General features: G+C 41.9%; 1 protein-coding gene across 1 annotated transcript; it reads left to right on the top strand.

The window, feature by feature from the left end:
• Positions 1–217: 217 nt before the first annotated feature.
• Positions 218–6,464, top strand: LOC105750123 (carcinoembryonic antigen-related cell adhesion molecule 18). The gene is made up of 5 exons (XM_012546940.2): positions 218–281; positions 1,273–1,620; positions 2,366–2,644; positions 5,031–5,306; positions 6,214–6,464. Exons 1-5 carry the CDS (start codon positions 218–220, stop codon positions 6,462–6,464), a joined length of 1,218 nt encoding a protein of 405 aa, XP_012402394.2.
• Positions 6,465–14,636: the final 8,172 nt, after the last annotated feature.

The following is a 14,636-nucleotide window of genomic DNA, read 5'->3' as shown; positions in this document are numbered from 1 at the left end:
ATAAGTTGACAGAGAACACAGAGACAGACCCAATAAAAGAGAGAGAAGCAGAGGGAGACAGAGACAGAGACAGAAGGAAGGAGACAGTCAGGGCACAGAGGAGTGAGGGCAGAGTTGGGTAAGACGAGCCTTGTGGAGCTGACTCAAGATCAAGAGCAGAGCAGCTGAGTCTTCTCAGGAGACAGAGCACAGCCTCCCACCGCAGGAGCGCCCAAACATGGAGCTTCCCTCAGAGGCTCTCCTTGGGACCTGCAGCCACTGTCAGAGGCTCCTGCTCACAGGTGAGAGGATTAGATGGAGTTGGGGGAGGTGAGACAGAGAAGGAATGGGAGGAATATCCATGCTCACACCGGGTCCGAGCTTGACTTGGGGAACATCTCCAGTGGGGCCCACTCGTGAAGGTCCCCAAGTTATGTCCATATATCCCTATGAACACACGGGGACTTTCATTTGGTTGGGGGAGAGGGGGTTCACACCTGTGACTTCACAGAGATGGGCTACTCCTAGGGAGGAAACTGTCCTACCAATGTAGACCAGCAACTCTTTCCTTGAGTCTCACAAAGTTTCCCGAGATGCTAAAATGTTAAAGCCATTTGCCCAGAGTCATCCAACCATGATATGTGTCCCAGGAGACACTTGAACCTCAGTTTGCTCTCTCTGCCCTTCGTCTCCTTCCCCCACTGTGGCTCAGACCCACATATAAATACGAAAGAAATTTTTGAAACGCTCAAGGAGAATTTCAGAGCTTGAGGCCATCCTAGAACATAGAAATAGAACCAGAAGATACCTCTTAACATGGGACACATAATATAAACCGTATCGGAGCTAGAAAAGCGTGCACATGTTTAACATATATTGGATCACTTGCCAACCGAGGGAGGGGATGAGGGGAAGGAGGGAAAAAATTAGAACACAGGCTTTTGTAAAGGTGAATGTTGAAAATTACCCATGTGTATATTTTGAAAATAAAAGGCTTTAATTTAAAAAAGAAATAGCTTTTTCTAGATTGAAAATAAAAATAAAAATTAAAAAAGACATGCAGTTGACATCTGTTTGTCACGTGAGGAAACTGTGGCCAGAAGGATGTAAAGGGCTTAAGGACACACAAGGTAGCACCAGGTCCAGGTTCCTCTCATTGACTATACCGGGGCAGCCCACCCACGCACAGCCATCTGCTTGCCCCCAAAGTAGCTGCTCGAGTCTCTTGTCCAGTCCCTCTGGGTCAGGGGGCTGGAAGTTACTGACCAGTAGTTCCCTTCCCTTCTCTCCTAGCCATCCTGCTTGCCTCCATGGCAACTGCTCAACTGGATCTCTCCCCTAAGAACCCAGACTGGGTGGAGGGATATCGATTCATCTGGAGAGTCAGCGGGGCCCCCACCGGTGATGTCAACTATACATGGTACCGGGGGGACAGAACCATGGAAACAAACATGCTGGTCTCATATATCTCCTCCCCTCCAAGCTGGATCACTGGCCCTGCAAACACCGGACGGGAGAACGTGACTGCTCGGGGCTTCCTGAATATCACAAAAGTAGAGATGAGGGACGCTGGGAATTACACAGTAGTGGTGACCAGCCCTGAGGGATCGCAGGAGGCCACTGGACAGAGCAGGGTCTGGGGTAAGCCAAGTTCTCCTCGGTCTCCCTAGCAAGGGACAATCACAGGTTTAGAAGTGATGTTACACCTCTGAGATTCCCTACCTGGAAAGGTGTGTAAAGCCTCAGTGTGGATGACTCCAGGAATGGGGAACTCACTACCTTTCTGAGAAGTCCATCTCACTGTTAGATGGGAAGGAAGTTGTTTAAAGGCCCTGTCCCTAGGCCTTAATGTCTCACAGATTTTTGTGGGCCACATTACAAAAATAAGGCCGAGGGGGAGAAGACAAGGGGGTTGGGGTAACCAGGTTTCCTGGTTACAAATTATCACTGGTGTCAGTGGGAGTCAAACAGAGAGGGCCCATTCCCTCTCCACCTCCCAAAGGTCTCTAGAAGAGAGAGAGCGACGAACAGGATAGAAAGGCCTATGGAGACTGAGCCATGCTGGATGAGCTCTGAACCAGGAAAGGGGGGGGGGACCTCTCCTGCTCCCCAGATGGGAGCTCCCTTGCATCTTTCTGAAACTACCTGAGGTTTTCTCAGCAGCTCAAATGTTAGATTTCCTGCAAGAAGCTACTTAAGGGCAGGGACCCGGGGGGTGGGGGTTTGTCTTTTATTCCCAGATCCTTTGATGGAGGTTCATAAGATCTGGCTTTGAGTCCCCTTCCCTGGCCTCCCGGACATCTGAGGGGAGGAGAGGAAGGCATTTGGCCTGGGTTTGGAGAGGGCTGGACCCCATTTCTTCACCCCCTCTTCCCTGTTTCCCCAGAGAACCTGCTCCAACCCAACATCACAGTAAACACCACCTCGGCAGTAGAGTTTATGGACATTGTGAACTTCACGTGCTATCCCAGAAACAGCGGCAACATCCAGATTCAGTGGTACCAGAACTACTGGCCAGTGTCACAGGGAGATCAATGGACTCTGTCCCCAGACAACAGGACCCTCACGGGCTGGGTCACTCGCTTCCAGAGAGGGCCCTTTTACTGCCAAGTGTCAAACCCGATCATCTCAGAGAGGAGCCTCTCAAAGTCTCTGGATATATACTGTGAGTAACTGGGGTGCCCATCATCTCCCTCAGCAATGGAAGAGGTAGAAAACATGGGCTCAGTCATTGAGAGATTACCAGATGGATCCCGGTCACAGACTCAGAAATGGAGACCTTTAGAACAAGGAAGGTCAGAGCTAGAGGATCTTAGACAGGGAAGGTCAGAGCTAGAGGATCTTAGACAGGGAAGGTCAGAGCTGGAGGGTCTTAAACTGGAAGGTCAGAACTGGAGAGCCTTAAGACAGGGAAAGTCAGAACTGGAGGGTCTTAGAACAGGGAAGGTCAGAGCTGAGGAAGAACTTCAAGTTTGAGCCGATCCAGACTCTAGTCTTGATTTCCTAATGAGTTGTGTGACCTTGGAAGATACAGCACTTTCTAGCCCTCAGCTTCCCCACCTGCACTCTTCAGACTTTGTACTAAATCATCTCTAAGGTCCTCTCCAAGTCTGTCCCGTGATTCTGGCCAAGAACCTCCTCTGTAACACTGGGAGGTAGGGGCTATTATCATTCCCATTTAAGAGTCAAAGAAACTGAAAGTCAGAAAGTCTTGCCGGAGGGCACACATCTAGCAAGCGTCTGAGGCTGGCTTTGCCCTGGGGTCTCCTGACTCTAAGGCTAGAGACCCATCTACTGCCGTGTTAGTAGATTTAACCCATATTAACAAAAGTATTTTAGGGAGAGTCCTCAATAATTGTTCAAAGTGAAAAGGAATCCTAAGATCCAAAGGTCTGAGAACTGCTGCCTGCTGCGCTGAGAGGATCGGGGATCCCAGGGTACCCCAGGCAGGGTGGAAAGGGGCCAACCCTTCAACAGAACCAGCCCTTCCCAGACACAATCCATCCCCAAGTCTCATCCAATGTCCTCCTGCACCTTCCCTTTCTCTCCTTATGCAGGACTACCTCACCCCCTCACACCCTCATAACTTCTCACAAAGACCACATTCAATGGTCTTCTAATTATGCAGACAACAAATTGAGGTTCCTGAAAACAGTCAACGAACATCAATTAAACACCTACTGGATGCCTGTCTCTGTGCTAATTGTCAAGCACAGATCTACCTATGTCACCCTCTCGATCAAGGAGTTTCAATGGCTCCCTATTTCCTCTGTTTGGTCTTTCAAACCCTTCACATTCCAGCTCCAGTCCTCACCAATTGTATACCTTACTTTCCTAGCAAATTTGCACAATTTTCTACCTGCTGCCTCTACACTACTTCTCCATGCCTCCATGTCTCTGCACACCTCTACCTCGGCAAGTCTCAACTTAAGGTCCCCTTCCTGCAAAAATCCTTAGCTGTCCCCTCCAAAAAAAATTACGTTGTGTCAGCTTTTACTTGACATGTTTTGCAGATTTTGCATTTGCTGGGTAGCATGGTCTAGGAAAAAGTGAATCTGCTTTGGAGTAAGAAGATCTGTGGGCAAGAAATGCTTCCACCCGCCCATATGATCCTGGGCAAGCCCTTCACCTCCCAGGGCCTTGGGGTACTGCTCAAAAGCTCAGAAGCTGAAGAGCAGGTGGCCAGCTGCATTGGTGAAGGGAGCTACCTCACTGGAAGTTCTCTGCCGGGAAAATGACAGAGCCAAGCCAAAATCATATTCCTCTCATTAGCCAATCTGTAGGTGTGCTGGCTGCATCCAGACAAATCCCTGGAAGGCAGGAACTGCTGCCTTTTAACCCGTGTGGTTAGTGCCAGCAGGGCGTGCATGCAGAACGTGTTTCATGAAGTTTAGCAATTAGACAAGTTGGATCAGAATGCAGAATAGGGAGTAAAATGAATGAGGGCATCAATGAATGAATGCACCAGGGTGTCAATGAATGAATGAATGAGGGCATCAATGAACAAATGCATGAGGGCATGAATGAAGGAATGCATGAGAGCATTAATGCATGAATAAATGAGGGCACCAATGAATGAATGCATGAGGCTGTCAATGAATTAATGAATGAGGGCACCAATAAATGGATACATCAAGGCATGAATGAATGAATGAATGAGGGCGTCAATGAACAAATGCATGAGGGCATGAATGAAGGAATGCATGAGAGCATTAATGCATGAATAAATGAGGGCACCAATGAATGAATGCATGAGGCTGTCAATGAATTAATGGATGAGGACACCAATAAATGGATACATAAAAGCATGAATGAATGAATGAATGCATGAGGCCGGCAATGAATTAATGAATGAGGGCACCAATAAATGGATACATCAAGGCATGAATGAATGAATGAATGAGGGCGTCAATGGATGAATGTATGAGGGCATGAATGAATCAGTGAATGCAGCAGTGTGTGCACGAATTATGGAGGAAACAGTTGAACCAGACCTGGAGGGGAAGGAAAGGGGAAGCAGGGATCAGCATCCTTCCTCTCTGTCCTTGCAGATGGGCCAGATTCCATATCCCTGAAATCCTCCCCTCCGACCTACGGCGGCAGAATCGAATCTCGACTGGGCTACGGCGTGGAAATGGTGTGCAGCACGAGTTCAAAGCCCGCAAGCCGCTATCGATGGCTTCACAATGGCATTGCTCTGGAGAGCACCACCAGCATTTACAACATCAGTGCCATGTCCTGGGCAGATGTGGGCACTTATAGGTGCATTGCAGAGAACCCCAAGACCCAGATAGTTCTCTATTCAACTGTCAGCCTCAGAGTTTATGGTAAGCTTTTCTGGCAAGTGTCATCATCTGCTGCCCTGGGGAAGGGAGGAGTGGGGGGGAGAGGGAGGGGATCTCAACAATCGAGCTCTATAATGAAATCCTAAAAGTAGGAACATTGCCCTCAATCAGCTGGAGAGGGTTAGGGTTAAATTCGCCTCTTCACTTGGGCTCCTGAATCTACCTAAGCTAGAAAGAGAAAGAAAAAAGTGGAGAAGGACACAAGAAGCCCACGGGATAGAAAAGGAAACGTGGGGGAGAGAAACCCACAAAATTAAAGATATTCCTAATGGAACCCAAGAGAATAGGACTCACCTAATAGGAAGAAAATCCTTGTCTCCCTTGGTGAATAACATTCCCTGTTCTAAGGTTCTTCCCACCTCTGACATCCTCTGTTCTAAGGGTCTTCCTCATGTTGATATCCCCTCCTTGAAGGCCCCTCCCAGCTCTGACATTCCCTGTTCCAAAGCTTTTCTCCTCCCAGCTCTGATATCCCATGACTTTTATACCTTGGCAGTCACTCCTGAGATTATCTCTACCTCTCCTACGTGCCCAATGCCACAAGCACACCTCTTTGCATGTCATGTCAATGGAGATACACACCCCAATTACCCACGCTCCCATCCTCCTGGGAGATACAGCAGGCATACAGAGAAATCTTGAGGAAGAAAGCACTGGGATGCAGGACCACTAGATCCCTCCCCCCTGTTAGAGCAAGCTCCCTGGAAGCCATAAGGACAGGTGACCCAGGGCACTCCCTCACAAAGTCCCCTGCTGCTACCCCAATGGCGTGGCCCTCTAGCATCCACACCGGAACGGTCCCAAGGAAGGAGAGGTCCCTCTGATGGGAAGGTCAGGGAAGATTCCCAGAAGATGCACCTAACTCTCTCCTTCCTCTCTTGATATCTAGAGGACTCTCATTTCCCAAGTGGGATTCCCTATGTCCTCACCCAAAGACTTGTCATATTCTTCAGCATTGGTGTCAGCCTGGGCCTGTTAAGTCTCATAGGAGCCTTGACCTTCTACCTGGTCTCCAGACGGTACTGTGTCATGTTGGGTTACTGGGGGCAGCGGGATTGGAAGGGGAGGACGGGCAGGGACAAGGGGAAAGCGATCCTGAAGAGAAATCCATCACCCCGTGTTTCATCTACCATGCGATAGGTCCTCTCAGATGGCCCCCTGCCACCCCACAGAGGGCATCTTCCTCATTGCTGCAGCCTTCCCAGCTGCATCTCACACTTTTCCCCTCTAATGTGTGCCCTCCTCTCTAGTCTGGTCATACAATGGCCTAGCCATCCCCTTCTAGTCTGTCCTGCCTTCTTCATCCCCCGTGCCATCACTCTCTGGGCTGGAAATTTGATCAATTCAATTCAATAACTGTTACAAAGTCGATCCCCCTACAGCTGTAGACTTTAGACCCATTCTGGGTGCCAAGTATACAAACCAAAATCAGACTCTTATCTCAAGCAGCTTCCGTTCTATCAGGAGAAACAACTTGAATTCATATATTAGATTAGACAATATACAAGATAATTGTAGGAGCCACCCAACAAAGGCTTCCTGTGGAAGCTGAATCTTAAAGATCCAAGCTAAGGATTACAGATAGCCAAACAGAAGAAGGTGGGCATTAAAGCAAGGGAGCAGCCTACGCCCAAAGACGAGATAGAGAATATTATGTGGGACAAATGGCAAGCAGCCAGTTCGCCCAGAACACAGAACACAAATTTGGCAGTTGACTGGAGGATGCTCTAAAGATGGAATGGAACACCCAAGCCCAAGCCCAGGCCAATGAGGGTCAGTGTATGGGAGGCAAAAGTGTGGGAGAGATGGGTTTGCATTCTGCTATGGGGCTAGGATCAGCCACAATCAGTCTCAGTGTCCCCCAAGAAGCTCCCTCCCCCAGGTCAGAAACTAACTTCCTCTATTCTTCCTCCTTAGGTGACTGAAGTTGAGGGAAATGCTTATCCATTTCCAGAAAGGGAAAAAACAGATGGAGTGTGAATGCAGATCAAAGCACACTATTTTTCACTCTGGTTTTCTTGGACTTTTGTTGGTCAGCGTTCATGCATAACATGACAAAAAGACAATGTATTTTACATGATTGTAACTAAATTGCTTGCTTTTTTCAATAAGGGACAGGGAGAGAGGGAGGATGAGAATTTGAAACTCAAAAACTTTTAAAAAATGAATGTTCAAATTGTTTTACATGTAATTGGGGAAAATTAGATATTAATTGTTTAAATATTCTGCAAGCAATAAAATATTCTTCAAAAATATGTCAGCCAAAAATTATCAGAAGCATAGCCTGGTTTTTGATGGGGCAAAAGAACTAGAGTTAAAATTGCCAACATTTGCTGGATTATGGAGAGGGCAAGGGAGTTCCAGAAAACATCTCCTTCTGCCTCACTGACTTGACTGCACTAAAACCTTTGATTGTGTGGATCACCACAAATGTGGCAAGTCTTCTTATCATCTTATTTGTCCCCTGAAGAACCTGGATGGGAGCCAAGAAGCAACAATTAGAATTAGACTCAGAACTACTGTTTGTTTAAGATTAGAAAAAGAGTTACATGCTGACAGCAAAAAAAAAAGTAAAGAGGAATTAAGAAGCCTCTTGAAGACAGTAGGGGGAAAAAAAAGCATGTAAAAGCTGTCTTAAAACTTAACATCAAAAAAAAAAAAAAAGCCTAAGGTTAGGTACACAAGACACAATAGTAATCTACAATTTGATAAAGCCAAAGACTCTGGCTTCTGGAATAAGAACTTACTATTTGACAAAAATTGCTGAAAACACTGGGAAATGATATGGCAGAAATGAGGCACTGATCAACATCTCTCTCCCAAGATAAGGTCAAAATGGGGAGATGACTTAGACATAAAGTGTGATCCTACAAGCTAGGGAAATCAAGGAATAGTTTACCTGTCAGATCTATAGAGAAGGGCATAATGTAAAACCAAACAGGAGTTAGAGAACATTATGAAGTGAAAGATGGATCATTCTGATTATGTTAAATTAGAAAGTTTTTGCACAAATAAAGCCCAAGCAACCAAATTCGAAAGGAAGCAGAAAGCTGGAGAAAAAATCCCTTTAGGCAATCTTTCTGATAAAGGACTCATTTCTAAAATATGTAGAGAACTGAGTCAAATTTATAAACATACAAATCGTTCTTCAATAGTCAAAGGATATGAACAGTTTTCAGATGAAGACATTAAAGTCCTCTATAATCATATGAAAAAAAGTGTTCTAAATCACTATTGATTAGAGAAATTCAAATTAAAATAACTGTGAGGTACCTCCCTCATATATAGTAGATTGGCTAATATGACAGAAAAGGAAAATGATAACTGTTGGAAAAGATGTGAGAAAACTGGGACACTAATGCATTGTTGATGGAGTTGTAAACTGATCCATCTATAAGGAGAGTAATTTGAAACTATGCCCAACAAACAAAACTAATGCAAACAAGATTAGAAGGGAAGCAACAAACTGGGAAAACATCTTCACAGTTAGAGGTTCTGATAAGGCCTCATTTCCAAAATATATAGAGAATTGACTCTAATTTATAAGAAACCAAGCCATTCTCCAATTGATAAATGGTCAAAGGATATGAACAGACAATTTTCAGATGATGAAATTGAAACTATTACCACTTATCATATAAAAGAGTGTTCCAAATCACTATTAATCAGAGAAATGCAAATTAAGACAAATCTGAGACACCACTACACACCTGTCAGATTGACTAAGATGACAGGAAAAAATAACAACGAATGGTGGAGGGGATGTGGAAAAACTGGGACACTAATGCATTGTTGGTGGAGTTGTGAACGAATCCAACCATTCTGGAGAGCAATCTGGAATTATGCCCAAAAAGTTATCAAACTGTGCATACCCTTTGATCCAGCAGTGTCTCTACTGGGCTTATACCCCAAACAGATACTAAAAAAGGGAAAGGGACCTGTATGTGCCAAAATGTTTGTGGCAGCCCTGTTTGTAGTGGCTAGAAACTGGAAAATGAATGGATGCCCTTCAATTGGAGAATGGTTGGGTAAATTGTGGTATATGAATGTTATGGAATGTTATTGTTCTGTAAGAAATGACCAGCAGGAGGAAAACAGAGAGGCTTGGAGAGACTTACATGAACTGATGCTAAGTGAAATGAGCAGAACCAAGAGATCATTATATACGTCAACAACGATACTGTATGAGGATGTATTCTGATGGAATCGGATTTCTTTGACAAAGAGACCTAATTCAGTTTCAATTGATCAAGGATGGACAGAAGCAGCCACACCCAAAGAAAGAACACTGGGAAATGAATGTAAACTGTTTGCATTTTTGTTTTTCTTCCAGGGTTGTTTTTACCTTCTGAATCCAATTCTCCCTGAGCAACAATCATTTTCCAATTGTCTATTTTTTTTAATGATCTCTTTGAGATACAGACCTAGTGGTATTTCTATATCAAAGGGTATGCACAGTTTGATAGCCCTTTGGGCATAGTTTCATTTTCTTTTTTTTTTAATATAATTTTATTTTTTATTATAATAACTTTTTATTGACAGAACCCATGCCAGGCTAATTTTTTACAACATTATCCCTCGCACTCACTTCTGTTCCGATTTTTCCCTCCCACCCTCCACCCTCCCCTAGATGGCAAGCAGTCCTATATATGTTGAATATGTCGCAGTATGTCCTAGATACAATATATATGTGCAGAACCAAACAGTTTTCTTGTTGCACAGGGAGAATTGGATTCAGAAGGTAAAAACAACCCTGGAAGTGATGATCAGGAAGATTTCAGTAAATCCTGAAAAGACTAACATGAACTGATGCTTAGTAAAATGAACCCAGCCAGGAGAACATTACACACATTACATCAACATTGTATGAGTGATCAGCTTTAATAAACTTTGCTCTTCTTAGTATTACTACAATCCAAGACAATTCCAAAAGATTCAGGAGGACAAATGCTATCTACATCCAGAGAAAAGCATATGGAGTCTAAATGTAGATTGAAACATAGTATTTTCACTTTTTGGTTATTTTTTCTTCATGGTAGTTTATCTCTTTTGTTTTGATTTTCCTTTTTCACAACATGAAAGGAGACATCTTGGGGAGAGGGGAGGGAATTGGAGGGAGGGAAGGAGAAAATTGGAAATAAAAATATTATAAAAGTAAATATTGAAAACCAATAAATAATTTTCAAAACGACCAAAAAGAAAAAGTTTTGTAACAAATAAAAAAATTCCTATCAAAACAAACAAACAAAAAAACAAAAAAAAAAATAACCCTAAGATCATGGCAATTGATCTCAACATGTTTTGACAACTAGAAGGAGAAGAAATGGAAGCAGTGTCAGATTTTATATTCTTGGGCTCAAAGATAACTGCAGTTGGTGCTTGCTGCTTGGAAGGAAAGCTACAGCAAATCTAGACCGCCTACTAAAAAGCTGAGATATCGTCTTGCCAGTAAAGGTCCACACTGAATTTTCCAGTAGCAAAGTATGACTGTGAGATTTGGACTATAAGGAAAGCTGAGTGCCACGGAATTGACACTTTTGACAAGCTTTTGAGAGTCCCTGGGACAGAAAGGACATCAAAACAGTCAATATTTAATTTAATTCAGACTATTTATTGGAAGGACAAAGAGTGAAGCTGAAATTTATATACTTTAGCCACATAACAAGAAGACAGGACTCATTGGAAAAGACCTTGATTATGGGAAAGATTAAAGGCAAAAAGGAAAGGGGATGGTAAGAAAATGGGATGGATGGATATTGTAATGGAAGGAATGAACATGAGCTTGGGTAGACTTCAGAAGATAGGAGAGAAGATCCTCACGTGCTATAGTCCGTGTAGTCGTGAAGAGTTGGACACAACTAGATAACTGAACAACAAGATGTTCCAGTGCTGAGCACCGAGGATATAAATAGAAAAGCAAATCCATCCCTCTTCTCAAGAAACTTATATTCTAACAGGGAGAGCTGAGCCACAAGGAAGTGGCGGCTAAGGAGAGGCACTTTTGTCCAGAGAATTTCAGAGCTGGTGAGTAGGACCATGAGGATGAATACATCCTTTCCAGGAAGAGTAGCAACGCTGAAGTGATCATAGTACCAGAACCAGAGGAGAGGAGAGGAAAGCACATATTTTACTTTTTTTTATTATTATTATTTAATAGCCTTTTATTTACAGGATATATGCATGGGTAACTTTACAGCATTAACAATTGCCAAACCTCTTGTTCCAATTTTTTCACCTCTTACCCCCCCACCCCCTCCCCTAGATGGCAGGATGACCAGTAGATGTTAAATATATTAAAATATAAATTAGATACACAATAAGTATACATGACCAAAACGTTATTTTGCTGTACAAAAGGAATCAGACTCTGAAATATTGTACAATTAGCTTGTGAAGGAAATCAAAAATGCATGTGGCATAAATATAGGGATTGGGAATTCAATGTAATGGTTTTAGTCATCTCCCAGAGTTCTTTTTCTGGGCATAGCTGGTTCAGTTCATTACTGCTCCATTGAAATGATTTGGTTGATCTCGTTGCTGAGGATGGCCTAGGTCCATCAGAACTGGTCATCATATAGTATTGTTGTTGAAGTATATAATGATCTCCTGGTCCTGCTCATTTCACTCAGCATCAGTTCGTGTAAGTCTCTCCAGGCCTTTCTGAAATCATCCTGTTGGTCATTTCTTACAGAACAGTAATATTCCATAATTTCATATACCACAATTTATTCAGCCATTCTCCAACTGATGGACATCCATTCAGTTTCCAGTTTCTAGCCACTACAAAGAGGGCTGCCACAAACATTCGTGCACATACAGGTCCCTTTCCTTCTTTATAATCTCTTTGGGATATAATCCCAGTAGTAACACTGCTGGATCAAAGGGTATGCACAGTTCTGATAACTTTTGAGCATAATTCCAAACTACTCTCCAAAATGGTTGGATTCGTTCACAACTCCACCAACAATGCATCAATGTCCCAGTTTTCCGCATCCCCTCCAACAATCATCATTATTTTTTTCCTGCCATCTTAGCCAATCTGACAGGTGTGTAGTGGTATCTTAGAGTTGTCTTAATTTGCATTTCTCTGATTAGTAATGACTTGGAGCATCTTTTCATATGACTAGAAATAGTTTCAATTTCTTCATCTGAGAATTGTCTGTTCATATCCTTTGACCATTTTTCAATTGGAGAATGGCTTGATTTTTTATAAATTAGAGTTAATTCTCTATATATTTTGGAAATGAGGCCTTTATCAGAACCTTTGACTGTAAAAATATTTTCCCAGTTTATTGCTTCCCTTCTAATCTGTCTGCATTAGTTTTGTTTGTACAAAAACTTTTCAGTTTGGTATAATCGAAATTTTCTATTTTGTGATGAGTAATGTTCTCTAGTTCTTCTTTGGTCATAAAGACCTTCCCTTCCACAGGTCTGAGAGGTAAACTATCCTGTGTTCCTCTAATTTATTAATAATTTCATTCTTTATGCCTAGGTCATGAACCCATTTTGACCTTATCTTGGTGTACGGTGTTAGGTATGGATCAATGCCTAGTTTCTGCCATATTAGTTTCCAATTTTCCCAGCAATTTTTATCAAACAGTAAGTTCTTATCCCAAAAGCTGGGATCTTTGGGTTTGTCAAAGACTAGGTTGCTATATTTGTTGACTGTTTTATCCCTTGAACCTAATCTATTCCACTGATCAACTAATCTATTCCTTAGCCAATACCAAATAGTTTTGGTAACTGCTGCTCTATAATATAATTTTAGATCTGGTACAGCTAAGCCACCTTCATTTGATTTTTTTTCATTAATTCCTTGAAATTTTGACCTTTTATTTTTCCATATGAATTTTGTTGTTATTTTTCTAGGTCATTAAAATAGTTTTTTGGGACTCTGATTGGTATAGCGCTAAATAAATAGATTAGTTTAGGTAATATTGTCATCTTTATTATATTTGCTCGCCCTATCCAAGAGCATTTAATATTTTTCCAATTGGTTAGATCAGACTTAATTTGTGTGAAAAGTGGTCTGTAATTTTGCTCATAAAGTTTCTGATTTTCCCTTGGCAGATAGATTCCTAAATATTTTATATTATCAATAGTTACTTTAAATGGAATTCTCTTTGTAACTCTGACTGTTGGATTTTGTTAGTGATATATAAGAATGCTGATGACTTATGTGGGTTTATTTTATAACCAGCAACTTTGCTAAAGTTGTGGATTATTTCTAATAACTTTTTAGTAGAAACTCTGGGGTTCTCTAAGTATACCATCATGTCATCGGCAAAGAGTGATAATTTGGTTTCCTCATTGCCTATTCTTATTCCTTTAATCTCTTTCTCAGCTCTTATTGCTAAAGCTAACGTTTCTAATACAATATTAAATAGTAACGGTGATAGTGGGCAACCTTGTTTCACTCCAGATCTTATTGGGAATGGTTGCAGTTTGTCTCCATTACATATGATGCTTACTGATGGTTTTAAATAGATGCTGCTGATTATTTTAAGGAAAAGCCCATTTATTCCTATACTCTCAAGTGTTTTTAATAGGAATGGATGTTGGATTTTATCAAATGCTTTTTCTGCATCTATTGAGATGATCATATGGTTTTTGTTAATTTGGTTATTAACATGGCCAATTATATTGATAGTTTTCCTAATATTGAACCAGCCCTGCATTCCTGGTATAAATCCTACTTGATCATAGTGTATTATCTTGGAGATGATTTTCTGTAGTCTTTTTGCTAATATCTTATTTAAGATTTTAGCATCCATATTCATTAGGGAGATTGGTCTATAATTTTCTTTCTCTGTTTTCAGCCTACCTGGTTTAGGTATCAGTACCATGTCTGTGTCATAGAAGGAATTTGGTAGGACTCCTTCATTCCCTATTTTATCAAATAATTTATATAGCATTGGGGCCAATTGTTCTTTAAATGTTTAAATTCACATGTAAATTCACATGTAAATCCATCCGGTCCTGGGGATTTTTTCTTAGGGAGTTGTTTAATTGCCTGTTCTATTTCTTTTTCTGAAATGGGACTATTCAAGCAATTTACTTCTTCCTCTGTTAGTCTGGGAAGTCTGTATTTTTGGAGGTAGTCATCCATTTCACTTAGGTTATCAAATTTATTGGCATAAAGTTGAGCAAAATAACTCCTTATTATTTCTCTAATTTCCTCTTCATTGGTGGAAAGTTCTCCCTTTTCATTTTTAAGACTACTAATTTCATTTTCCTCCCTCCTTTTTCTAATCAGATTTATCAAAGGCTTATCTATTTTATTGGCTTTTTCATAGAACCAACTCTTAGTTT

Source organism: Sarcophilus harrisii, chromosome 3, assembly GCF_902635505.1.
Source record: "Sarcophilus harrisii chromosome 3, mSarHar1.11, whole genome shotgun sequence".
Classification (NCBI taxonomy): Eukaryota; Metazoa; Chordata; class Mammalia; order Dasyuromorphia; family Dasyuridae; genus Sarcophilus; species Sarcophilus harrisii.
Note: the sequence above shows the minus strand (reverse complement) of the source record. Positions and strands in the feature narration are given on the sequence as shown.

Excerpts from the sequence above, each read along its gene's own strand:
- LOC105750123 (XM_012546940.2), top strand. The coding sequence starts at position 218 with ATGGAGCTTCCCTCAGAGGCTCTCCTTGGGACCTGCAGCCACTGTCAG. Across the intron at positions 2,645-5,030 it reads AAAGTCTCTGGATATATACT|ATGGGCCAGATTCCATATCC; the intron begins GTGAGTAACTGG and ends CTGTCCTTGCAG. Across the intron at positions 5,307-6,213 it reads TGTCAGCCTCAGAGTTTATG|AGGACTCTCATTTCCCAAGT; the intron begins GTAAGCTTTTCT and ends CTTGATATCTAG.